At 42.2% G+C, this 26,186-nt stretch overlaps 1 protein-coding gene across 2 annotated transcripts; it reads left to right on the top strand.

The window, feature by feature from the left end:
* The first annotated feature begins 220 nt into the window (after positions 1–220).
* On the top strand, positions 221–18,241 carry LOC306795317 (uncharacterized protein). 2 transcript variants are annotated; one of them, XM_079293791.1, is made up of 21 exons: positions 221–276; positions 808–897; positions 1,027–1,080; positions 1,179–1,259; positions 1,354–1,442; positions 1,517–1,553; positions 1,863–1,981; positions 2,142–4,757; positions 4,929–5,008; positions 5,945–6,071; positions 6,292–6,322; positions 8,692–8,762; positions 9,088–9,293; positions 9,375–9,462; positions 10,405–10,482; positions 10,615–10,655; positions 11,144–11,227; positions 12,751–12,808; positions 14,740–14,813; positions 15,312–15,369; positions 18,026–18,241. In XM_079293791.1, the coding sequence occupies exons 2-21, from the start codon at positions 824–826 to the stop codon at positions 18,118–18,120; spliced, it is 4,161 nt and encodes a 1,386-aa protein (XP_079149917.1). In that variant the 5' UTR covers positions 221–276; positions 808–823; the 3' UTR covers positions 18,121–18,241. The 2 variants fall into 2 exon arrangements, 1 of the variants encoding a protein (XP_079149917.1); XR_013772982.1 differs by lacking the exons at positions 8,692–8,762; positions 10,405–10,482; positions 10,615–10,655; ... (3 more) ...; positions 15,312–15,369; positions 18,026–18,241.
* The last annotated feature ends 7,945 nt before the right edge of the window (positions 18,242–26,186 follow it).

Here is a 26,186-nt window from a genome sequence, read left to right as displayed (position 1 = left end):
TTGATATTAATGATTGATATTGACCACAAAGTCACGTTGGAATATTTTATTTTCATACATGACAATTAAAGCTGGTATTTATTCAGCCTGGATCATGAAAAATCATTTTTGGTGGGGACACTTCTATGCAGTGTGTAGTTTACCTTCCGGCCCAGTAGGCGGCGCTGTAACAATAGCTCAAAACACAGTTAAACTAAATCAGAAGAAGACGATAGTTGCGGGAAAACAGAAGTGGATGCTTGCTGTGTTGATAACTCCAAACTGTAAGACAACAAGGTAAATGTGGATTATTATTGTTATTTACATTGAGCCAGGGCTATTTCAAAAACGGTTATCTACTCTTTGAGTCACATATTGTTCTGCTGAACTATTCGTGTTGATTGTCTTAATCTCAGAAAGTCAGGAATGCCGGTTATAGTCGTAAAACCTCCCAAAAACAAATCATAGCAGCTGACCTAACTTTAGCCAGTCTAATGTTTAGACTAGGTTAGCTGCCTAGTTCAGCTTCTGACGCCATATACATGAACATTAACAGTCTTCATAACAGCACAATGTATTTACCGAATATTACCACTGAGTGTTAATTCTGACTTCTCACTGGAATATTGTGCTGAATCACGTTTGCTGTTGGTAACGTTGTACTGCAAATATAACCATAGCAAAAACACCGTAATCCGGTCTTCATATATATTTCACCTGTTCAGATGTGTTGACCATTTGGTCCAGTCACACTTGAGTCAGTGTATATGTTTTCCTAGCATTGTCAGTGTGCTTACAGCCTCTTAATATGCTCTGTTTCATTTGTAGCTTTTAAAAAATCACCATGAAAACCCCAACGACCACCGATGTGAGGAAGGGTATTTCAGTCCTTTGGGAGACGCTGCAGTGTCCCATATGGTGAGTGTCATGCTGACCAAGAAGTATAATAAGCACATTCTTCTGCACACTTTTAGGTGGATTCAAAGATTAGGTTTGTCGTCTTGTTAAACTGTTTTTTACTGACTTCATACTTTCTTTCACGTGTAGCTTGGATTTAATGACTGAACCTGTTTCTACTAAGTGTGACCATCAGTTTTGCAAGTAAGCAATGTTTGATTACTCCTCATTTTGTCAACTGATATTTAAAAAAACTTTTTTTTTTCAAGAACTCACAAACAATATTTGTTTTTTCCCCCCAGGTTTTGTATGATGAAACTTTTGGACAACACCAAAACCAACAAGGCTGACTGTCCAGTGTGTAAAACCAAAGTAACCAAAAGGTTGGATGAAAATCAACAAGATGACACTATAACCGTAATCATTTTTTAATACTAACTCATCATCATAAGATATGTGCATCCTTTACTTCTACAGGAGCTTGCAGGAGAGTCCTGGGTTTCAGAGACTTGTTGCAGGATTGCAGGACATGATACAGGCATATGAACATGACTCCGGCACCAACTGTAAGAGTAAATCACAGACTTCTTAAAATTAGCTGACATTACATTTTCTAATAACATTACCTTTATTGTTTCAGACTTCACTGGAATGTCCCAGCAGAAAGCACAACTGGGGTAAGACATTTGAACATTTAACTTGTCTGTCACTTGAAATAACCCAAATAAAAAAATATGTTTATGAAAAAGAACTCGCATCCAGACGATAAATAGTAGGCGCTGGACAGATGTATAAATGGAGTCCGCACACTAGAGAATGCTCTCGTGAAAATATATCACCAAGTTATGTTTCGAACGCCAAGATCTCCTTCAGACAAAGAATATAATACAGACCTTCAAATACATACTAGGCCAGGCATAACACAAATGCTAATTCATTCATAATATTAGCTCATCTTGGTCTCTCTTGTATTTTGCTCGATCCAGAGTCACAGATGCTGAAGCTACTGAACGTTGTCCCGATAAGTCATCCGTGGATACACCTGACAACGTGGAAAATGTCGACAATGATGATCCTTTAAGGTCTCACTCCTCGACTATAGCAGGTACAATCATGAGGCTTATTATGTATGGTGCTTCACATTTTCACCTCAAATTAATTGTCAGATTTGCCTTTTTTTAAAAGCTAGTTATATTGTTCATTTTTAAAGTGTGTTTTCTTCCAAAAGGTTAATTATTGGTCATTTTCCCGTTCCTTTTTTTTAGCCCAGAATGGATTTGCAAAACTGATGGGACTTGAAGGTACAAGTCCGATGACGACAGAAATTGAAGGCCTGGACAGCGGACTTGGTGAGGCCCCACCAACGAAAATGCACAGCCCTACGGATCATTTGGAACCCGTGGAAACAGAAATGTCAGAAGTTGTGGAAAGGTCAACACGCAAAACTAAAGGCAAAATAAGATTCCGCAAATCGGAGAAAGCCTCCCTTCCCCCATCATTTATTCCAGACGAGGCCGAACGCCAACCTTTAAGAAAGTCCTCAAGGAAGAAGCAGAAAAAGGATTCGGAGCCCGACAAGATTCTGGAGGAAAAACAGAAGAAGAGTCTCCAGAAAGTTGCCGAGTGGCTCATGAAGGTTCCAACTGAAGGAAGTCTCGAGTTAGAGAAACCCAACGAAGACACGGACGATTCTGACAGCTGTTCCTCCGCTTCAACTATAGATATCAAAATACAGAACAGTGAGGTGAATCCTAAGAGAGAGGAACGTGCTAAAGCCCTTGAAGAGCAGGTGTTTGGTGCCGTCTACAAACGAGAGAAAAGAGGGAACAGGACCACCATCTCTCCTCCACTTCATGCTTTTATCGAAACACCAACAACCAAAGAAACACGAATTATCTCCAAAAGAAGGAAGAAGAAGAACACTCTCACTCCGGCTGATTTTGTCAAGAAGACGAGCTCTGAAGATGAAAGCGATATGGAGGAAGAGCAACAAGGGATAGAAGAAGTAAATGACATCAGCAGCGACATTGTCACAAAAGCAAAACAGACGGATGATAAAGACAAATACAGGGAAGAGTTGAACAACATGCCAGAAAGGGCCAAAATTGATGACGACGATGATGCTCCATGTCCTGCGTCTGATATTGGACAACAGCTACCAGACAGGAAGTCAAATAGAAGGACACGTAACACTCTGCAGCAGGTCGACAGCGATTTGCAAGAGCAAGCTAAGGGCAAGTCAGAAAGTGCTGAGCAAAAGAAAACTGAGAAGAGGAAAAGTAAAAGCATGAGGTCAGAAAAAGGCAAGCCTGCTAGAGGGCCGAAACCTCTCGTTCTGGTCGGGGTTAAAAATGGAGAAACCAGTCCTAAGGCTAGACCGAGGTCAGAAGAAGTCCAAGTTCATATTGAGAATTACCCGAGCAGCGAAGACCAAGAAGTCCCTCTCATGAGAAGCACCAGGAGAAGTAGGAGACTTCAACTCTTTGCTGAGGAAGTCCAAGAGGGTCACAAGAAAGCCAACTCCAAAGCCAATAAAGCGGAAAAAGACGGCAGTGTTGCCAAGCAACCTGAGGAAGCTAAAGGTGGAGCATTGGACCATCAGGCATCACCTCAGAATGAAGACATGACACGGGTGGCTGAGAGAAACGGATGTATTTTTGATCAAGAGTTGGAAGAAATAGAAAACATGGAGTCTGGCGAGAGAACATCTTATTTGAGTCCAACGGAAGCTGTTGAAGTGCCAGATGCTGAAACGTTGTCTGAAGCTAACGCTGCGTTTCGTGTCGCTGTGGTCCCGAGCTCCACGAGTCCAGCGACAGCTGTGGTAGAGCCAACGCTTGAAAGTGACGACCAAAACAATACTCGGTTGGGAACCGTCGCTCAACAGGCACAATGTGCTGATGAGGAGGATAAGAATGACAGTGAAGTGGACACGGAGCAACTGCTCAAGAGCTTCAAAGCCACGAAGAGAAAATCTTTCCTTCTCGGCTGTCCAAATGTGAAAAGAAGCCGTGGTTCAGACGAAGAAAACCTGCCGGGTGCCGAGGCAGAGGGGAGCCAGCGAGTTTGTTCTGGTGTTGGATCTACAAAAAGTCAGATCTACACAAAGGTACCTGAAATCACCAACCAAGAGGCGTTAAGAGACACTGAGAACTCATCTTGGAGTGATTTTATCTCTCCTTCTAACTCACCCGCCCACACAAGAAAGCCAGTTATTGAGAAACCAGATCCAGCGGTGGTGGAAGCCTCAATCCCTGACAGCAGTTGTTCAGGTCAAGACAGCGCTGGTGGTAACTGTGTCAGTAGTGCCCTCCCGCCTAATAAAGTGTCAAAGCGTGATATCGAGAGTCCTCGTGTGTTAGATTCTGCCCTCTGCTTCAGAGACGTGGAACACGAGGAGCGAAACGAACCCTCGAAGTATTCTCAAATGACGGAGGATCAGCCGGACTGCTCCGTGAGGGATGCTGGCGAAGGGAAGGAGATAGGAGACGGCGCTGAACATTTTTTAAATGCGGCGTGTTCTTTAACTCCCGACGGCCTCGGAGTACCAGTGGTACAGATGGTCCGCGAAGCAGCGTCATACAGCCACGGCAGCGGAGAGCTGAGCTCCCATTTCTCCGTCAGAGACGTGCCCAGGAAGAGGACCAGGGCGAGGAGGCTCGAGTCTTCAGACGAGTCGGACTGCAGTGAAGAGGGATTACCAACTTTGACAGAAATCTTCAGAACATCAGCTCCTCCTCCTCCTCCTCCTCCTCCTCCTCCTCAGGATCAGGGAGGCTCCGGTGAGGGTGATGCAGCCGGTGGAGCACAACAGTGCCCGAGCCCCGACTGTGTAAATTCCAGCCAGGGGTCTGTAGACCTGTTTGGCACGCCAGAGGAATGTAAGTTGATTCTCAGAAACTAAAAATCATTTACATTTTTAAGCTTTGCAGCCTGCTGAGATACACCATACAAGAAGTGTTTGCTGCTGTTGCTTCCCACTCTTCTAATTTGTGGAACAGAAAAACCTGAACCTCAGAACACCAAGCAGTTTGATTATTCCCTCTCTGCAGGTAATGTCCCAGTGAATGACGTCAGCGTTTCCTCACAGTTCGAATCATCACAATTTTCAAGCGAAGTCCTTGTTACACAGGTAAATAGGATTTATGTTCTCAATCACTTTTTTTCTTTCTTCCACAGTATGCTGTGTGAAAAACACCCTCTACTGTAAACGAGCAACGAAGTCCGCGCATGAACCAGCTTTGATTCCTGACGGAAAGTTTCCATTAATTCAAACACGGGAGCGTTTTTGAAGTCCGTCGAGTTGTTGCTTGTTCAGCATTAACCTGGTCGCACTGTGCACTGTCACGTCACGCCCCATAGAGGGCGACCCCGACACTTTCCCCAAAAAACCCAGCTGTCAGCCCCGGATGACGGACTACCTCGCTCTGTGAAAAATGTCCCCCTCAGCAGCTTTCTAAATTGCATTTCATTTAGGTTAGAGGAAATGCCGCTTAGAATATGATTCTTGTTTTCTACCTCATCCATCTTCTAGCGCGCTCACTTTTATCGGTCGACCGTCTTTGACTGCGAGTGGACGTTTCAACGCCTCTGGGGTTTAGCACAGGGCCCAGGATTACACACATTCGAGACTACAGAGGTTTGGTGTTATTGTCTGTTTAATCGATGCACTTTGCGCTGTCAACTTAAAGGATGAAATTCAAAGTCTTAGTCCAGCGAAGCGTTGCTAAGCTAACAGACCCTGTCGTTTCAAACCGGCACCAGCTGGAAAAGCTGTTGTCGCTTCTCTCCTTTGCTTTCTGATCGGCCTTCGTTTATCTTAAATATCATACAATCACCTTCTCGCTCTCTTATTCTGACATGTGTTGTCCTCACTAAGTGCTGTTTGGCTGAAAAAGCACTCATTCCCTTCCAATAATGAACCGCTGACTGAGTGTTGGTCCCTCCTCTTAGCTTGACAGATTGCAGCGAGCGTGTGTGTCCTTTCCTTTTCCTCTTATTCCCCCCTCATGTGATTAAAGTGTGTGACACGTGTTATTATAAGATGTTCTACTTTCTCCTCTTTCAGCAAAAGATAGAGATGCAGAAGGAGCTGGTGAGGCTGGAGAAGCTGATGGCTCTGGTGTCGGAGGTGCTGCAGGAGAAAGGAGACAGTCCTGCCAAAGAACCAACCAATCAGAGCAGACGAACCGCAGGTGTGCGGATAAGAAATGTGAAATGTTTTCTTTTGGAGCTCACACAATTAGTCGATTGACTGATTCAATATATACAATTGCATCAAAGCAAAGATACTCGATATCTAAGGATTCTATCATATCTCAGTTAACCCCAAACCCAAGTCCTTCTTTTGAGTGAGTTTAGTTTAGTTTAGTTTTGTGTAAACATTGAGAGCTGATGCTTGTTTTGTGTCCACAGACGCTCAGAGACTCCTCCAAAGATCAGACCGGTAAGTGAAACATGGCAGACTAATAGCTCTACAATCATCTCTTCATGAATAAAATGTTTTTATTATAGCAAATTTAGAAACGAACCGTTTCATTTGTTTGGCTTTGAATACATTCTCAATATACAAAACGCTGAAAGATAGTAAAAGAAACGTAAAAACCCGTCGTCAACACGCAACATTGTGAGCAAGAAAACAAGTACAAAACACAGTAAATACAATAATACATATGTGTGCTTTATTTGAGCTTCATTGCTTTACCTCTGCCGAAACATAATTTATAACCACAGTACCACTGTAAGTAAATGCTGCCTCATTTCCTATCAAACATTAAAAACGTGCCTCCCAACATGAAGTCATTGTTTGCAGTGTGCAGAACATGATTCGAGGAGCCGATGCTCTAACAGCGGCATGATACTCAGGAACAGTTTGAAACCACATGGTCATCGTTTGTCAATTGTCTGTATTCATCTGTCTGACCGTATGGTCTTTGTAAATGATTTGTCATCATTCGTGAGCCTTCTGGTCCTTTTCGTGGGCTTCGTTTTGTATTTGTGGTAATTATCAGTGCCTACAAAGTATGTGTGAGTTTAAAACGATAGGTCGACCTTCTGGGAAATACGCTTCTTCACTTTCTGGCAGAGCTTCAGATGGAAAGATCAATAACACCCACATATCCATTTATATATGGAGCTACAGCCGGTTAGTTTTCGTTCACACGGTCAGTTAAGTGATCAGCAGAGACGACGCCTGCCTTTGATAACAACTGTAATTAAAGATAACCTGCACCAGTGTGTTGTGTTTCTCTCCTCAGAGGATTGTATACGTTGTAAATACATTTTGAATTGAGCCGTCTTTCAATGCCGCCACATTAAGCAGGACAATAACTGGGGCAAGTGGCATGTAATTGGTCTCTTTCAATCTGTAACTGAAGGAGAAAGTTAGCAGGTTAATGTGTGTGTGTGTGTGTGTGTGTGTGTGTGTCTGGTTCTCAGAGGGTGATGTATCTCAAGAGGACAGGCGGATAATCTCTCTAATGAACCCAGAATCTGTTTACGCTGTGGAGAATAAAAAGTCATTACTGACTGCATCTTATATGTCATTTCGAGCACTTAGAGGGAAACTTGTGTCGCCACGGTAATTTATCTCTCCCGCTTGACTGCTCCTCTACCAGCCTCTCGCCTCGCAGGGTTCTAAGTGCTGTCCTCCAGGCGAGCGGGAGGGAGGGAGGGAGAGATGGAAACAAGGAGGGCTTTAGCTGTAAAAGTTCTAAATTAAAAAGTAAATACTCCATGAGAGCACTGGTGAAATTGGAAAGAATGTTCGGCACTGGAGCGTATGACAAGTTTTCAGTCAGCCGTTATCACTTTGGTGCAGGTACTTTAAATGCAGGCACGCAGCCAGTAGTCAGCTCCTGCGTAACGAAACAAAGGAGGGGATCTTCCAAAACTTTGTTAGCGTGAGTTATAAAACGTGTTGTAATCTACAAATAACTGGATGTTGAGTTTCTGCCCGTACCGAGTTCTGATCCTACATTTACATCTTTCTACCAAATGCAAGAGTGTGAGGACAGTGTTGTCTGTTTTTTTATTTTTTTTTATTGTTTTGGCTCTAATCCAGCATGTTTGATTAGAACTGAAACAATGGCTATAAGTTTATATTGCTGCTGCTCAGCTTTAGGGGACATAATCCTCTTGTTTTAGGTCTTTCTGCGGGTGTACAGTACAACAGGAAACGCCGACTATGTGATATGCCCCTCGAGATGGTTGCGGTTCGGTTCGGTCTAGGCACATAAGACTACTTGCTTAGGTTGAGGAAAAGGTTTGGGGTGAAGTAAATCAGTCCCAGGAGTTATCTCGGGGAGACTGCAGATAGACACTTCGCTAGTAACGACCCTTAACACACAGACAAGACAACCCGGGTTTCTTTTGTTTTCACTGCCAAACGGTGTAATGTTGTTGATCGGCTCAGTCAGTCACTCGAAATGAATCAAAGTGTTTTTTCACTCACCGAAGAAGAGACCGAAGGCAGAAAGGCTCCTGAAAGCAGCAGCAAGTCAGAGTATTTGCTCAAGTTTTTTGGGTCGAAGACTTTAGACAATGATTGACTGCAAAGGATTTGCAAAGCTTCCTTTTGAACTCCAGCATGCAACAAAATACTAATAAGTTCAAATGTAGTTTTCAGACAACAGTAGAATTTTACTGTATTCATCTAAATATTGAAGAAAACAGGATAAAAAGCTTCGGTGTGTCCAAATAGTGACCCTGCAGATCAGCGGGGGACATCCCTTCAGTTGCTTTGGCAGTTGAACTACAATCCACACTATGTTGTCTCGTTTCCTTCAGACGTTAATGTGCATGTCTCTCCTGCAGAGAAGCTGCTCCAGAAGTAGAGCGAGAGCCGAGCACGAGACCGTCGGAGCGCGGCAGCATGGCCGAGATGGGTAAGGCCACCGGTGAAGGATTAAATGCATGTCCAGAAGCACATGAGCAGAAGACAGAGACGTTGTTTTTAGACTACTGCGAACGATAGAAGTCTATTTGACAACTGCCACTTGGAGAGAGGAGCTCTTTATTGCGTCTCAGGTTTGGACTGAGTTCAGCGGAGTTTATGTGCTTTGTCTGGTGCATTGTAGCCTGACTGTGAGCTTAATGAAGGTGTGACAAAAATGTGTTTGTATGAAGATACCCAATATACCGGGAGGTCTGATCAGCCTTACTATTGCTGACTCTTTGTTTTTATTTGTTTGCTTTTCTCTCTGTCATCAGCCGTGCAGAGCTCCGCACACACGGGGCCGGGGGTGAAAGGCACCGGAGCCTCCAAGACACTCTGCTCCAGTTCAGCTGCCAAAACGTTAAAAAACAGCGCTTCGCCATCAGACGGGCAAGAAGACAAAGAAAATACCACTCCTCCGAGAGATAGGAGTAAAACCAAGATGGTGCTGGTGTCGTCTGGATTAGACCCCAATGAACAGGTGCCCATTCAGCAATCCAATCAATGAGTGTGTCTATCTAGTGCTCTATAGCAGGATGCTCTAACCACTTTGTCTCTTTAGATAATGGTCAAAAGGTTTGCCAAGCGCGCTGGTGCCCACGTGGCTTCTAAGGTAACCCCGGAGGTGACCCATGTCATAATGCACACAGGTGAGAATGCTCACGAGCAGGCAGTGTTTGGTGTATACTGGAGCCTCTTTTCACACATAGTTCCCGGTGAATTGGTAACCTTTCAGGCACCGCTAGTGATTTTCACCATTCACACATGCACTACATTTAAGACCATTGGCAGTGCCGGAATAGAGGGACAGTCCAGCAGATGGTGATGACACAGCAGAAGTGTGCGAGAAAGGTCCAATCACCTGCGGAAACTTGAACTTTGCTTGCTACACACTAGAACAATTAAAGCTGCCGTTGGAAAATCCACTTTACCTTCTTTCAGGGACCTGTTTTTCAATATTTTCCCGAGCAGGAACATTTAGCATTTCCAGAAGTATGTTTTCTTTTTTATACGTAGTTCCAGCTGGTTTTGTGCGTCTTTTTAAAGCGCTCCTAAAATGATAAGCTCTCTGTTTCTCCCTCACCCACGCACCCTCTCCTCTATTCATCCGCTTGTTGCTAATTACCCTCTCTGATAGATTATATTTAATTCCAGAGCTCGCTGTCTCCAAAGCAGCACATTAACTCTCACTGTTTTAAGAAGCCGTATTTTCATGCCAGCTGCTTCCTGGGTAACTAAAGAGTGGGAGCGCTGGGACTCTTGATCTTTTACGGTTCAAGGTTGGAACGGAGCAAGAGGTGTCCCATTCCAACCATTAGCATTAAAAACAATCACTTGAAATGAAGTTATGTTTCAGGCGCATCGATAACGAGCACTTGGAATGCAAATCAATTTCTTGAAGGAAGAATAACTTCTGACCCTGCTGAGTGACCGGGATTTGTCTCTGTGACGATATTCTCCATCTTAGACTTGATGCCGTTTAAAAGAGCTGTTCAAATTAAACCTAAACGTTACATTAAACCTGTCAAATCCCGGTGTGTTTATGCCTGCACATGTACTCCATACGCGTCTCTGTTTCTTCTCTCTGGCAGACGAACAACTGGTGTGCGAGCGCACACTGAAGTACTTCCTCGGCATCGCAGGCAGGAAGTGGGTGGTGAGCTTCCAGTGTAAGTCCCACAGATCACTGATGCGGAGGGATAGGCTGGAACAAAAGGAGCGTTGCATAATACAGTAGCCACCGGAATAATGTTTGTGTTCCTGACAAAAAGCGCAGCGTTTTTTTTTTTCCCTCTCCGCAGGGATTTCAGAGTGCTTCAGACAAAAGGAACTCTTAGATGAGGTACGTTCGTCTGCCTCCAAGTCTGTGCACCGGTGACTTCCTGCTATCTCTGTATGTCTCCATGTCGAATTAAGGTTGCGTGATGAATCTCTGCATGCGGTTCGTTGTGATACCTCATAGATTATTTGTCAGCCACTTGCATGACTAATCCCTCCATCTGTTTCTGTGCTATGCAAGTACAACCCTCTGCCAAGCTTTGTTCAGCACCTCCATTCATTTCAAACCATTTCTCCGTCATCCGGGCCAGTTCTTAAGCATTTTTTATGCATCATATGGTGAATGTAGAGGTGGACTCCATACAATTATGAGAGGAACTCTGTCAAACTGAAGAGTGTTCAGCGGACTCTCGGGAGCGTATTTCACCCTGAAGATAAATCGAATTACTTTAGCTTACGTCAGTCCTTTTTATGAGAAGAGAGTGAATAATAAAGGCTTCATGCCGCTGTGAGTGAGGTTCACATACTGAAGTCGTTTTGCTTTTCCAACAGAGCGTCTTTGAAGTGAGAGGTGACGTGGTGAATGGACCCGACCACCAGGGCCCCATGAGAGCTCGTACCAGTGAAGACAATAACGTGAGCGCCTTACAAACCAACAGATCGGCTATTATTCTGTGTTTATTCCATCTAGACGGCCCCCGAAGGTGGAAGCTAAAGTCAGTCCTTAAGAAACCACAGTGGCTCTTTTCTTTCACCTGCAGCTGTGTTACTAGATACTGGCACATTAAAAGTAATACAATAAAATATGATTTTGTTACCGTAAGTATTTATCCGTAACATTGAATATTTATGACTAAATTACCGACAATCCCATTTTAAATCATCCTTGAGTTTAATTTATTTTATATATTTTGTGTTAAAGCGACTGTGCTTCATCAGGACTGAGTGTGTGTGTGTGTGTGTGGTTTGATCAGCTTTGATTGACAGCCTGGAAACATAAGCAAACAGCCTCACAACAGCCAACAGTTTGTGAAAACACTGTCCGACCTCAAAGAGCAGCCTGACTCAATGGAGAAAATCACATAAAGTGTCCCAATACCAAGCGGCACTTGAGCCCGTTTCTTCCTCTTGCACCAGCCTCTTAGCTCGGGCCCTGTTGTAAAAGCTCGTTTTCCTCTCTGTGTGCGGCCAGCAGGACCGGCTCTGTTGCCACTGAGGGGGAAATTAGAACTGGCTCGATGTCATGTTGGCCGTATCGCTGCCTTTGAAGAACTTCCTCGAATTGAATTAGCTAGTCATTTCAGGCTTATTTAAGCGGCTTCAACGCAGCGCCGGCACTCTCGATGGAGCCGGACAGATTGTCCCGTTCATACTCGCTTTCTGTCACCGGCACCACCGTGACTAACAGACTAACAGATTAAATGGAGTGCCGGGACTCCTTGAGTCTGTCGCCAGAATGTTGATGTGCAGGAAATCAGCCGAAGAAACTCTCGAGTGAACATGTTTATAAATACGTGTGTGTAGGGTTTGCAAGTTATCACATCACACACACTCATACCTCCTGAAGGACATTAGGTGTTGTCTAAATTAAAAATCTGGAACAGAAGCACTTTGTCATCTCACCGAGCCCCTCGGGCTCATGATTACTGTGGACGGACAGGGAGCTGTGAGAAACGAGTATTTCTCTCTCCAGCAGCTCGGACATTTATTTCTCAAACTCTTCCATCCAGCCACGCGCCGTCTACGAGGCCCGGGATGTGAGTCACACATTTCCTTTCTGTCGTTTCTTTCTGTCGTCCCGAGTGCAATACACCGTTGCGCTCCCGGTGTCGGTCAGGCCGTCGTTCTTTATATGCTTAAAGCGTGGTATTACCTTGGTAAGATGGCTTTTTTTCTGTTCAACTCACCCCTGAATTTACAGTGTTACAGCCAGAGCAGAAAAAACAGAGCACTTATTGTTTGCACATTAAGTGAGGAATACCGGTGTAACCCTGCTGGAGGTGTTCGTTACAGCTGTTCACAAACAGTGTTATTTAACACCGAAGGTTAAATTCCCTGAATCAATGTCCTCGTTTCCTCGACTGTAGACATTTTGTTTCCAGACATCTCACAGCAGGTCGTTTTTCATTTCTAAACTCGTGCCTTCTTTCTCTCTTCAGTTGCTCATGAAGGGCTACAACATCTGCTTCCAAGGGCCTTTTACAGACATGACAACAGGTAAATCACATCGGCAACATGACACGTCCAAGTCTTCTGTGTACTCTATAAGGCCCAGAGGCTGAGACGTGACATGCAAACCAGTGTTGTATCTATGAAGATTATCATGACAATATTACAGCGGCATAACTGCAGACTAGCAGAGTTCCTCGTTGTCTTTGCTGCCTACTCTTCCTCGATGCAGTATGAGTAGACTTGTTTTTATTGTCACTTACAATAAAGTATATCGTACGGGTCAGTTTTAATACCATATATTGTCTGTAGTGAGCGACTAGCTAAGATAGAGTCAGATATATTGCACAATATCTGTCATACACTTTATAGCCATCTCGAATTACTTTTATTTGTTGTCCCCATGTTGCACAATCTCTGTTTGTTTGTCTGAGAAACACAGCACTCAAGCGCCACATGAGTTGCAGCACCTAGATAATGTTTGAATGTACACGCTACACTTTACTTTGCATACGCTTTCAAAGGGAAAAAGACTGCAAGAAACTGGGTGTGTTTTCATGGAATTGTTGCCTTTTTTCAGCTGCCGTCGTGCTGTTTGCACCGTTCTCTTTTTCTCAAATCAAGAATTGCTTTGCTCAACTGCACTTATTTACTTTTCTTGATGTCTGTGTCCTGCACAGACATGCCCGCCTTGCTTTAAAAGAGAAAAGGGTAGAAAAAAATAACTATAAAAAGAAAACGTTACGGTAGCTCACAGAGGTTTTGACTGACGCAGCTTGAAGCGTTCACTTTTTTTTAACCCAAGCTGTCATGTTTGGCACGGCAGAACAATGGCGAGAGTGTGGGTGGATTGAATACACCACTTTTGAGTTGTGTAAGAGATTTTCAGAGTGGAAATGAGCCTTCAGTTGTGGCCAAAGTACTTTTTGCTGTTCTCATCTTCTAAAACCGGTGTAAATGTCCCGGTCGGCCTGTTTCGGCCCTAATGATTCAAACTGTTAATGACCTCCAAGTAGGTAGAGAGTTTGGTTGCCCTTCCTTCAAAGTGCTTTCTGCTTTCCCCTTCCAACATGAATGAATGCACCGATAGATCATGGGTGAAGGTCTCAGGAGGCACATTGCTTAAAAAAACCCCACAAGGCAGCATTCCTTGGTTTCCTTCTTCCTGGGGCTCTTAAAGTGCTTCTGCTGCATCCTCCCGCTGCCTGCTGAATCGATGAAGCTTTGCTAATGGGCCGACATCTGCTAGCTAGCGTGTGGAGTTTTAAAGACTTTCTCCTACATGGCGCAGGCGTGATGGTGGCGTCTGTTGTCTTCAGCCCAACAGGATTCCATCCATTATTGAATTGCTTGTGTTTGTGTATGTTGAATGACGAGGTTACCTGAAGCTTACACTGCATGTGGATTGAGGTTTTCCTGACACGAGTGTTCTCGTGTTCAAGGCAACAAACAAGGGAAGCTGTTAAGGTTGTGTATGAAGTGTTGTTGTTTCAGTGTCTGTTGTCTTAGTCTAAAATACAAGTCCTCAAAGAAAATTCCTCAAAAAGTTATTCATCGGATTAAGTGAGTTTAAATGGAATTAATTGAAATGCAAAAAAACAAACCAAAGAAAAAGCAGAGCAGCATTCAAATGTTGATTTAGCTTAAAAATATTCAGTACATCCGTAGAAGCTGTTGATGTTTCAGATCTGATGTATGTGGAAATACAAGCAAATCTTTTCTCTACCAAGTTAAAGGTGTGTTGACAGATGGAGTGAGTTATTGATTTGAGTGGAGACTTGGGTATTGATCCGTTTTCCAAGTCTCCAATCAAAGGAAGTCTCAGCCTGAAATGAGTCTGCTGGCTCTGCAGCCTCTCTGGTTTAAAGGTGGTGTAGAGACATTTACATTTAGGTGTGACCAGGATACCTTTATCAACCTTGGTTTTCCCAAAACACTCAAAATGTACAGCCAACTTTGTGTGTGTTTGTTTATTCTAGATGAGCTGGAGTGGATGGTGGAGCTCTGTGGAGCAGCTGTAGTCAAAGATCCACTTCTCCTCGACAGTAAACAGGTAAGCGGGTCACTTATTGGGTCTTCCCGTTGGTCAGCATCCTTTTGAAAAATGCTGAAAAGCAGGGATGACTGTTGTAAAATCAGATCAGTGATGTTTGAGAGTTTGCAGGTGAGTGATTTAAAAAACAAAAGCCCCTGAACAATTCTTTGACTCACAAAGCTGCAGCCGCCATAATGTCTATTATTTGCCTGCTGGGTTTTATTTATTAAAAAAAAAAATGTAATTCTTCATGATTCATTCAAGTGTCACACTATTTATAACAAAGATTGACTAATGCTGAAATCCCCACATCCAATAACCACTGCATCCGTATTAACAACCCTCAAACCAGCAGCTTTAAAGCACGATATTGCATGTTGATAATCCATAATCTAACAGGCAGGTGTGAAAATATCATTTATTTCCAATTTGTCTGCCTTTTTAAATATATATGTTCTACTTGTTGCTAATTTGTAATTCTATATTCGGGATAATTTCCTTGGTTTTGTTCTGCAGATCTCTCATCAGCTCGTCATCGTACAGTCTGGATCAGAGTCGTCGTCCACAGACAGCAGTGAGTCTAAATTTACATTTTCATCTTCTGCTTCCACACACTTTCAATCATAGTAATTCTCATTCAATCTGTCTTTCTCACACACACACACACACACACAGGCATGCAGACACTCATACAGAGTTCATAAAGATAGAGATTAGACTGACAGCAGCAGCTGCAGCTGATTGAATATTTCCTACATGGCTTCACCTCGGGTGTTAAGGCTGGTACGAGCATAGACCTACACATAGAGTCGGACAGGAATTGGTTGTGATGGACAGTATACCAATATATCATACAACCGTGGTACATTTTATTTGTTTTCTCATCATAGTCTTAACATGTTGAATTGTCCGTTAGGCATTAGCCGCTATGCCGCTAGCATACGTTAAGCAAGTTTAGTCAGTATTGCAAAGACAATTTTCAGCCACTACGTCTATTGTTTTCCTGTATTTGGACACTTGAAGCGTCATCAACAAAGAAACCAAGCGGAGGCTATTTTAACTGATTTAATGCAAGCAAGAAGATTTCTTGAAAACCTTCTGCTCGACCCAGCAAGAGTGTCCTTTTAAGAAAAGGAGGGTGAGCAAATGGCAAACTGGAGTTGGCAAACTAAGTTAGCTAGCTCCAGTTGGTTCCATTAAAAAGTTTGTAGTTGTTGTTTTTTAACATAAAACGAACATTTAGCTTAAGATTTGCCATGATGTGGCGACGGGTAAAAGAATAACTTGGAAAAAGAGTGTGCTAGCTAGCCAATGCTAACCAGCCACCATTGCCAGGCTGTCTTCATTAGGTTGTAAATGCTAATAGCTAATACGCTCTTGTCATGTTTTTAACAACCATGAGCAACAACATCTTTTGACAACATTTGAGAAAGGTGAAGCTCCAGGCTGAAATTAAAATGATACATTTTTCTAACTTAAATATAGAAATTCTGTGTGAAAACACTGTGCTCCTCCTCAAAAGCATTTTTCACATCATCAACAAGATTATTAGAATGTAGACCTCTTATTTAGAAAAGGCTTTTAAGGGCAAAGCAGTAAATCTGTGAATGCATAACAGGGACTAAACATCAGTTTTCAGTATTCGTGACTTATTCAAAATAGTTTGAGGTCAGTTTTCTGATCTGAATACGCCGTAATGAATGGACGGTCCCCATAAGCGTAGACATTCTGTGCATGTCTGTGCACCTGTCTGCCCATTAGTACATTGATTTGAATGCATTTTGTGGCTGCGCGAGGACCAGCTGGAGAGTGACAGAACGGTGAAATGGCAGGCGCTGCCAGCCAAAATGCCGTTCCCGACAAAGAGCGAGGGGGAGTGACTTGCCAGGAGAGCGAGTGTGAAGGAAACCTAGGCAGCAGAAAAAATGGCCAAGATTAAATGTCAGATCGGAGCTGGGGGGAAATGTCGAAACAAGTTGGCGACAGAAGAAAGATGCTGCCATGGCACGAGGCGAGATGACAGTTTGAAAAGAGAGAGGGAGCAAGTGGCTCTGAATCCCCCTCCAACCTCCTCCTGGCATCCTAATTTACACTGCTGCATATTTAAAGCATCTTTTCCTCTTCCACGTCCTCTGGCACTCATAGCCCAGGTAATCGAGAAGTCCATTACCCTCCCCTCTCTCCCCCTGTATCCTCTTCTGCGCCATTGATTGAAATCACACACATCTCTTTCTTCTTCTGTCCCATCCTCTGATCTAATGGAAATGTGTGTGCACACCCTCCAGATTATGTTTTACAAGACATTTCAGTCCAGGTTATTAATGCCTTACAGCAGGGGTCTCAAACTCCCGGCATAGAAACTCATAATTCTGAGATAGAAAGTCAAAATTATGAGATTGAAAGTCAAAAAGATGAGATTGACAGTCAAAATTATGAAATAGAAAGTCAAAATTATGAGATACTTAAACAGTTAGAAGCAGCTCTTTGACTGGTTACTGTACATTTAACATGTAAATGTATTGTGAGCACATTGAAGACTACTTTAAACTGTGAATGCAGAGAGTTATTTAACAATATGTTACGAGTAGTTACATTTACATTTATTTGTGGGCGACCATGATGCTGATGTGAAAATGAGTTTGAGAGCCCTGCCTTACAGGAATACGCTGCTTATGTTTTCAAATGTGTGTGATCTGTGATGATGTGTCTGATATGTGTCTAAAACAAAGTTAAATGGATCGAATAAGCAAAGATTGTTTTGTTCAGTAAACCGTGAATATTTTATCACTCAGAATACTGAAACGCTTTCTGGCTCAGTTTTTAATGTAATATCTAAACTATGGTATAAAGTACCATGTTTATATGTTTAAGTGTAAAGGTTAGTATCATTTATATACAAACAGCATAAAAAATTTACAGAATTAAAAAAACATAATAATACTAATAGAAATAAAATACTGACAAATATATCAAAAAGACAAAAAATAAACAAAGTAATGCAATGTTGATAAACTGATTAAAAATTATTTAAAAAAAAAGGCAAACAAAAAGAGCTTAATTTGACATTAATATTAGTTAAACACCACATTTACACATTTCTACCAATGTAGATTTTTATTTTATTTTTGTCTTAAGCTCTTAATATACAGGTTAGTGTTTCATATCTGTGTACTTCTTCCAATTGTTTCTACATTGTACACAGACTTACCAATGAACGCTCTGACTTACAGGTCTCTCTAGACACGCTACTGTCGTGACACGTGGTTGGCTGTTGGATACCATGGCAACCTACACCCTCCAAAACTACAACAAGTACACAACATGAGCGGAGGGATCCAAGTGCAGCTACAGCCGTGACCCATTTTACAACTTCTGTATTTTAATGTCCAACACTGCATTTAAAATTGTTATCCATCGGTTTTCTTTACAAATCTCTTTGTATTGTGTTTACGTGACATGATGTATAAAAAGTTGAATCAACACAAGATGCTCAAATTGAGTCTTTTCTTCGTTTTGTATGTTTTATCGCCCAAATACATCTATCAGTGCAACTCACAACAACTATATTTATTAGAAAACGTAATGTGCCCGACGTAGCAAATCTGGACATAACAGATCTATTGTTAGTTGATTTATGGAAATGCTATACTCATGACTCATGACAGCTTTTGGGGTGACAGAGATTTACAGTGTGTATTACTTGTATGTCTCCTGTTGGATGTATTTAAATAAGCTCTTGTCGTCCCTGTTCTCCAGTGTTTCCGCTGTTGTTTTGTGGCTCTGCGACTGTTTGCAAATCTCTGGTGTATTCCAGCTTTCTGGTCATGGCGGAACGCCTGTAGCCTTCCTGAACATTGGCTTGAATAAGGCAACATATTCTGCACACGGTTCTCTTTAATTATTGAACAGCCATTGTGAGAGGATAGAATAAGAGAAGAGATTTGCAGGAATGGGCCGTGTGAGCAGTCTTGGCCCCGACTTCATGTTTTCATTTTACCGTGAGAAGAAAATCTGTGCGTCTTATTTAAAATACATTGAAATCCATCCTGGATAAAATGTGAGGATGCTGAAATAAGGGCTACAAATCCTGGTTATTTCCATTATCCCTCTCAAAATAGTTATTTTTTTATTATTTTAATAGTACTGTTTGAAAGTACAATTTTAAAGTTTCAGTTCAACAGATTAATGTTGTAACCATCTTCAAAGCACTCAAATTACCAAATTTAATTTCAACTCAGCAGTGAATGAAACTTCCTTTTAGGCTATGTTCCTGCCTGTTAATATTCTCCTCATCGCGTATTTTACGGGCAGCAGTAACTTTTTTTTGACAGGTATTTTCTGTTTTTGTGATTCACTACTTCACTGACCACATTCATACAAAGACAAAAAACGAAGTGTGTGACTTTTCAACAAACGTTTGCATGAGTTTGTGTAAATTACAGACCATGGCGCTGAAATATCAGTCGATTATCTGTGCTGTGTATTGATGAGTCCATGTCCGTGGTGCTGAAGTAGCAGACGGATTTGTAATTGCGACTTCTTCTCTGAGTCCATCCCTTCTGTCTGCTTCTTCTTGGATCCATAAATATTCTCTAAACTATATAGAGCATCCAGCATGTGTAAAGTGAACTATACCTCCAAATCAGGGTTTCTCAGTTCATAATGTAATGTGAAGATATTTACCTTATTGTAATTACAGACCTTGTATAACCGGTTTGAGACAGTGAGCTGTTTCTTAACAGTCAGCGAAGCGAACCGTCTGCAGGCTTTACATTAGACGGATGTGAGAGTGGTATTAATCGTCTCATCAAACTCTGGGTAAGAGAGTAATAAGCGTATCTCTCAAAAAAATCTCAAAATTCTGTAAATGTCAGTGTGTTTCATTCATAACTTCAGGTTTTTTCTCTCTCACGTTCATGACAAACTTGATCACATATGTAGACCACGCATATGGAAAATATACCTCCTTAATAATGCATGTTTCTACTTATAGCACTCACTCAAGATCCCTTCGGATGTGCTTATGGTCCGCACAATGGTGATTGGGGTCGATGCGAAAAACAGAGCTAATGTGGGGAAATCATATCTGCAAAAACAAAAACCACAACTATTGAAACGACGTGGAAATGAGTGAGTGTTTGAAGGGCGGCGATATTGCAAGAAAACATATTGCTCCTGCAGCTACGATCAACTTTTCTATCAGAATGAGCTTGGAACAATTATGACTCAAGGACATGAGCCAACTTGAATGACTGTCCCCTACATTAACTCCATGTCGAGGTTGGCCTGAGGGCTGGAGTGGTGATTATAAGCAGTGTTTTTAGTGTTGGAGTTGGTAGTTTCAAATACATCTGCTGAAGAAAGGGTACTTTAGGGTACATGACCAAAAAATGTGCCTCCAGACACAACACGCAATCTTTTCAAGACTTCTTTAACAGCATTGTTTTTTCTACAAATGAACATCAACAACTCTTGCAATTTGTGTCAGGGACTTTTGGTTACAGGATAAATACAAATGCTGCATTCAATGTCATTCATTGCAACAGATATCAGAAACCAGGTGGCTTAAAATAGAGAGAGAGCCCCCACGAAACAGTAATGTCAGCACGTTTGCTCCGAGGCCTTTTCAATGCCAGATGTGCGGTGCCAGAGTGCCAGGGTGCTGCTTTCCTCCAGTCAGCTGATTTTTCCCGGTGCCGAGCTGCAGCGGAGAATACATTCAGCTCAGTTGCTCTGTACGGGAGCTGAGGTTACAGCATGACACGGACTCGGCGCTCACAATGCAACACTGGTCCCTTTCTTTTGCCGTACAATTAACAGCATGGTATTAGCCTCTGAGGGTTTTGTTGGTTTAATAAAAGGTTGGTGACCCGTTGAGAGTGAATCCTGATGCTCAACTGTCAAATGACACAAAGTGTATCAATACAGTGTCTGCAATAACCCCAACCCATGTCTAACAACTATTACTAAGACTGACACTCAAAATGAGACTACTCTTCACAAAACAATAAATCCTGTTATTCCATTGTTATATTCCATATTATTCATTAACTAGGGCCTCTTTCAAAGTAACTGAGTTATGGCTGCATGTACTTGTGTTACTTGTTAGATGTCCGCAGTTGTTGAGTCTTAATGCCTCGGCACGGACCGACGTATCTCCCTGTGGGTGATATCTCTGTTCAGACGTTTAATTGGGGGAAATCGGCACAAAACAACCTGCTTGGCCATCTGGAATGCTTCAGCAGGCGTGTTGGTTTGTGAGGCTGCACATCTGTGTACGTGTATGCAAACATGTACAAGCAGATTGGCCTTTGCGTTAGACACCTAAGGGCAGTAATTTACCCCCCGGCTAAATTCAGGATGAGCAGAGTGATTGTTCCTGTTTTTGTTCACAGTGTGACGCAAGAGTGTGTGTCTGCCTGGGGTTCTTCTGCACGGTGCAGTGTTCATTTTGACAAGAATTCAACATTTCTGATTTTAGTCTTGGTCGCTTGCTGAAAATAGCAGCTGGTTTAAAGTCTCGTTGTACACAATACTTGTCGTGATACTGCACTGGATTTGGCTGAAGGATATTTCTCATGGCTGTAAAAGTGAGAAGTAAGCACACCTTGAGCTGTGTGTTACTGCCTTACCGTATTTTTTTTACAACATATTTATCGGACACAAAAAACGATGATCTGATACTGTCGTTTTTTTTATGAATGTGAGATCAAACATTTTTTGACCGCAGTGAAAATGTTTATTTTTCAAAGGCTAAACGCAATAAATATGGACTGAAGCGGATTATTTTGTTAGATAAAAACATTTTGGGAGTAATTTCTTTTTTTATTAAACCAGACAGAGTTTGGCCAACCTAGCGAGCCGCTATCGCTGCGTTCCGTCTGAGTGGTAAACTTAACAAAGAGTTTGCCGTGATTTTTGTTTTACAAATTACAATTTAGTCATGAAATGACATGAGTTGACTTCAGCAAATTGCCTATTTCTCATGACATTGTTCTTTCCAAAACAACAACAGAACCCAGATGTCTGTTGTTAAAACACACCTTTTTTTTTTTTTAATTTCTCTGTGTAATTTATTGACCCTATGGTCACATTGTGTTTTTTATGCTTTTAAATGTCTGCTCTGTTAAAGCACTTTGTGATTTATTTTTTTTAGTCTGTGAAAAGCGCTCTATAAATAAATTGTATTATTTATTATTATGTCTGGGGAAATTTGGATGGATGGATTCATTCAGACTTTTTATGGGTCAAAAGATGAAGTAATAACAATAATCAAGTAATAATCATCATATTTATTGACACTGGAGATTATTACGAGTTGCAGCTCAACATTCCAACCCTTACCGAGTATGATTCTCATTTGTGATGTGTCATAACTCTTACATGTATTCATATGTTAGTCATTACAGGTCATCATTGCACAGCATGGTGGAAATACCCAAACTGACCCAATTTTTTATTAAATCTACTGTTGTGCAAAAATAGTTACACTTGTGAGAACTTAAAGATAAGAAGGCGCCAGCTGTGTTTAAACACAAGTTAGGTCCGACAATTGACGTCCACATTGGTTATTGATGCTAATTTTAGATATTTTAGGTGTTCACGTGCACTTTACGCGCACACCCATGTCTGCTCTCTGCAGTCAAGCTGCTATGAATAATGAGTGCACTTGTCTGTGATGATGGATCTCACACTTGTGATCCTCATTACTTGCTGGCCCAGCATTTTGGTCGCACCCTTTGGCTTCAAACCAAACACTGTCTACAAGTGTCTCTTCAACAAAGTCCTTCAGGCCAGGTCATGAACAGGGAAACTCTCTGGAAAACCAACCGGTTTGGTTTCCTTCCAAGCAAGTCCATACTGCCTCCAAACCTTTCTCTTGTGTAAAACGAAAGACTGAATTCACATAGTTGGAACACACTGTGATTTTTTTTTTAAGTCAAGCCCTCCAGTGTGAGATTTGTTTACTCCTATTTAAATTTGTAGGAGTTCCACCATACTAAAAATCCAATTTCAGAAACATCCTCCTTTTAGTGTGTGTGTGTGTGTGTGTGTGTGTGTGTGTGTCATATGCATGGCATGCATGTATGTGCCGCTGCATTTTGTTTTATGTGTATGTGCATTCATTCATCTTGACTCCACCGATTTGCCGCCTTCACTGTTGCACAGAGAGAACAGAAGGAGAAGCCTGAGCCTTCATGGACCAGGACACATATATTTAGAATCTGCTCAATTTTACATACTGTTTAAATGGGTCCTGCATTTTTAATGACTCACTCTCTCCCACTGACACGGCAACCATTATCCTGGCATTGCTACTGTGTTGCTTGTGTCGGATGCTTGATGCTTGTTGCCAGCCTTATGTCACATAATTCCCTTTCCTTGCGATGGTAAAAGTGGGTATTTGAGTAAAACTGAACTGATAGTAGAGCAGAGCTGTCAGCCATCTTCCACCCTCAGAGCATTAGGGTGTAGCTTTATGGCAACTGACAGCAGGAAAGACATTAAAGATGCAAAAGGGTTGCGCCTTAGTGGTCACTGATCAGTGATTTATAGTGGAATTAAAATGAAAAATGCACCCCCAGCAAAGTGTGTTTGTATCAAGATAATGGTGCATATAGCAATAATGCAAGATGGAGGTAGATTCCTGTCTGGCTCAAAAGTGCATAAACAAACTTCCTTCCTTTGCAGTAAAACCATAATACATTTTACATCACCATTACTAGACTTTTCACATAGTCGCACAGTGTGACTCCACATTATTTACATGTGGCTGGCTCATCTCAGGGGACTTACAATGCAGGTCGTAGGGTGGATTTGGAACCTGTTGTTAGAGTTGATTGTTGCTTCTCTGTCGCTCTTTCACGTCACATTCCAGGTAAATGCTTTGTGATTAGGAGGTTGGATTGAAATGCAGCAGGAGCAAGACTCAGAACTCCTGGTTGTTGGTTGACTCCGACCTGAGATCAGTGGTTCAGTCCCTCCGAAGCCACAACTGCCAAAGCATCCCTGAGAAAGTTGCATTAATCCAACTCTACATCCCAAACGAAAAGAAAAAGAGAATTTGCCTCTGTGGGAATAAGACACAAATTAATTAGGTGAATTCAAGTGCCTTCATTTTAAAGGTGATTCTGCAAAATTCCATGCACGAGTTACAAAGTTACACGGCATGTATACAGACTTTTACAGAACTTTTGTATTAGCCTGGGTCACCATTTTGTTGGGTGTTTTTTTTTTACCAAAATATCTCAAAGTACAGCTGAGACTGATGGGAATGTCGTTCATTTTGCAGGTATTTGGTTATAAACCAAACTTTGGACCTCACGATGGGGTTGGATGTAAAGTTAAGGGATTACCGGAGTTATTGCAATTCATCCTTGGGGGAACAAAAATCTCTGTGTATAATTTCATGGCAATCCATCTAATAGTTGTTGAGATATTTCAGTCTGAACCAAAGTGGTGTACGGAATGACCGACCAACACTGTCATCCCTTGAGCCATGCTGCTAGCGTGGATAAAAACTACAACCCAGCATCTCCAGTTCCTGGTCCAGCCGATGCAAAGGGCTCTACCACCAGATACAGGTTCATCTTCACGAGAACAACCTCACCTCTCCATCAGAAATAATGTCATATACCGACAGGTCCCTCCGTTTTTTAACTGTTGTCTGACTTCAGACAGTAAAGCGATGGCACTCACCCATTCTCCTTTGTTGGCTAAAAACTTTTCAAGAACTATGTCACATCAACTTCCTGTCAGTTCGGGCTCTCTTTCATCTTCCTCCTCTTTGCATTAGGATTGAATCCACTCTGCTTCACCATTTAGCTGTTATTTATTTCCTTCCTTCACACTTGTCTCAGGTTTACAAGGACTTATGCCAGGAACTTCATGATATTCTACTCATTGTAAGTGCATCTGGCTTGTTCGCTGAATCTGAAAAACACTTTAGCATAATCCATTTCATTCAAGCTGACCACTGTAACCTTGAACACACTTGGCTGTACTCTGGATACAGTACTGAAACCCCGACACATAACCTGTACGGATAATGATTAAATGTAAAGCTGGATGTCCTTTGAGGTCTTTGACAGTGGGATAAAATGGGAAATATATGAGAACAATGTCCATGTGAGAGTCTAATGGTCTTTTTCTCTTTGAAGTTCATTTTTCCACATACCTTCTTATTTCAGATGCTTTTCTCACACGGATCTTCTCGGCTAAATGGGAAGCATCTGGCAACAAATGAAGAATAGTTGCCTTTGATACACTAGAAAGCGTAAGCTACAGTATGCTCTGCAGTCGCTTCACAGCATGACTTAGCTGTGGAGTGGAATACCATTGAGGCAGGGGAGGCTGCAAGGACAAGAGCGATGAGTGTTTGCCAAAGACGTTTGCTCACTTCAGCTGAAGGCCAAAGGAGAGACCGCAAAGTGACATTTTGACATTCTCTGTAGCGTAAACAAACATTTCTTTCCACCAAAGCAGAGACTGACCAATGATTCAGGCTGAGGTTGCTCTAGCCTGCAAGTTTCTTCCCTCATTTTACTGGTCCTTCACAGTGCTGCAGCTCGTATGCAGAACTAGAGGTGTAGCACTAGGCTTTGTATGTGGATAATAAACTAGTATTTAATGCACTATATTCAAAATTACACCACACTACTAAGAATCATTATCCATGAGTCTGACCAGCTATAATTAACCACCACACTTGTGATTTAATTACTATGCAGACATTGTCACACAGTATACTGTACATATATATATATATGAACGATTGTTGCTACTCCACCCGTGTGGTCGCTCTCGCTCCCCCCTGACTAGCGGTCTACACTGGTCGGTCTCGCCACGGGTATGCGGTGCGACCTCGCGCTCCCTGCATGGCGACATGGCAGCGATGCTGTGAAATGTCACTTTGCTGTTGCTCACAGAGGCAGCGAGTTGCTGCAGGGCCTCATCCACGGTGGTGGGAAACAAATGGAACAAGAGTCGCCGTTAAAGGTCAGACTTCAAGGCTCGTAAATATAGTCCAGTACAGCTGTGTTCATTTGAAGCACGATGGGATTATATTCACGTCATATAAGATGTTGCTGAATAGTTTTAAAGAATTTCCGTAAGTGTGAAAATAATGGCAGTATAAAAATGTTGGCCGGTCAACATCAAAGACACAAATGCATGGTTACAAGGCATTCTCTCACTATGCCAATTGAATGACAAAAATAGGTGAATTTTGTAAGTCCCAACACAACATTAGTAAATGATCGACTGTGGTGCCAGTAACCTACTGCAGCCATTAAGTAGCCAACAGTGGCAGGTTAACGCATCACTTGACGTTAGCACAGAGCAGTAATGAGTGAATGGTTTGCTTCCGCTTCTTGAAACTATAGCCAAATG

The sequence above is a fragment of the Melanostigma gelatinosum genome, assembly GCF_949748355.1.
Source record: "Melanostigma gelatinosum genome assembly, chromosome: 21".
Lineage (NCBI taxonomy): Eukaryota > Metazoa > Chordata > Actinopteri > Perciformes > Zoarcidae > Melanostigma > Melanostigma gelatinosum.
This window is presented reverse-complemented; position numbering and strand designations above follow the sequence as displayed.

Bases quoted from the DNA above. Each gene is read 5' to 3' on its own strand.
- LOC306795317 (XM_079293791.1), top strand. From the start codon at position 824: ATGAAAACCCCAACGACCACCGATGTGAGGAAGGGTATTTCAGTCCTT. The intron at 4,758-4,928 runs GTAAGTTGATTC...CCCTCTCTGCAG, and splicing joins GTTTGGCACGCCAGAGGAAT to GTAATGTCCCAGTGAATGAC. The intron at 14,814-15,311 runs GTAAGCGGGTCA...TTTGTTCTGCAG, and splicing joins TTCTCCTCGACAGTAAACAG to ATCTCTCATCAGCTCGTCAT.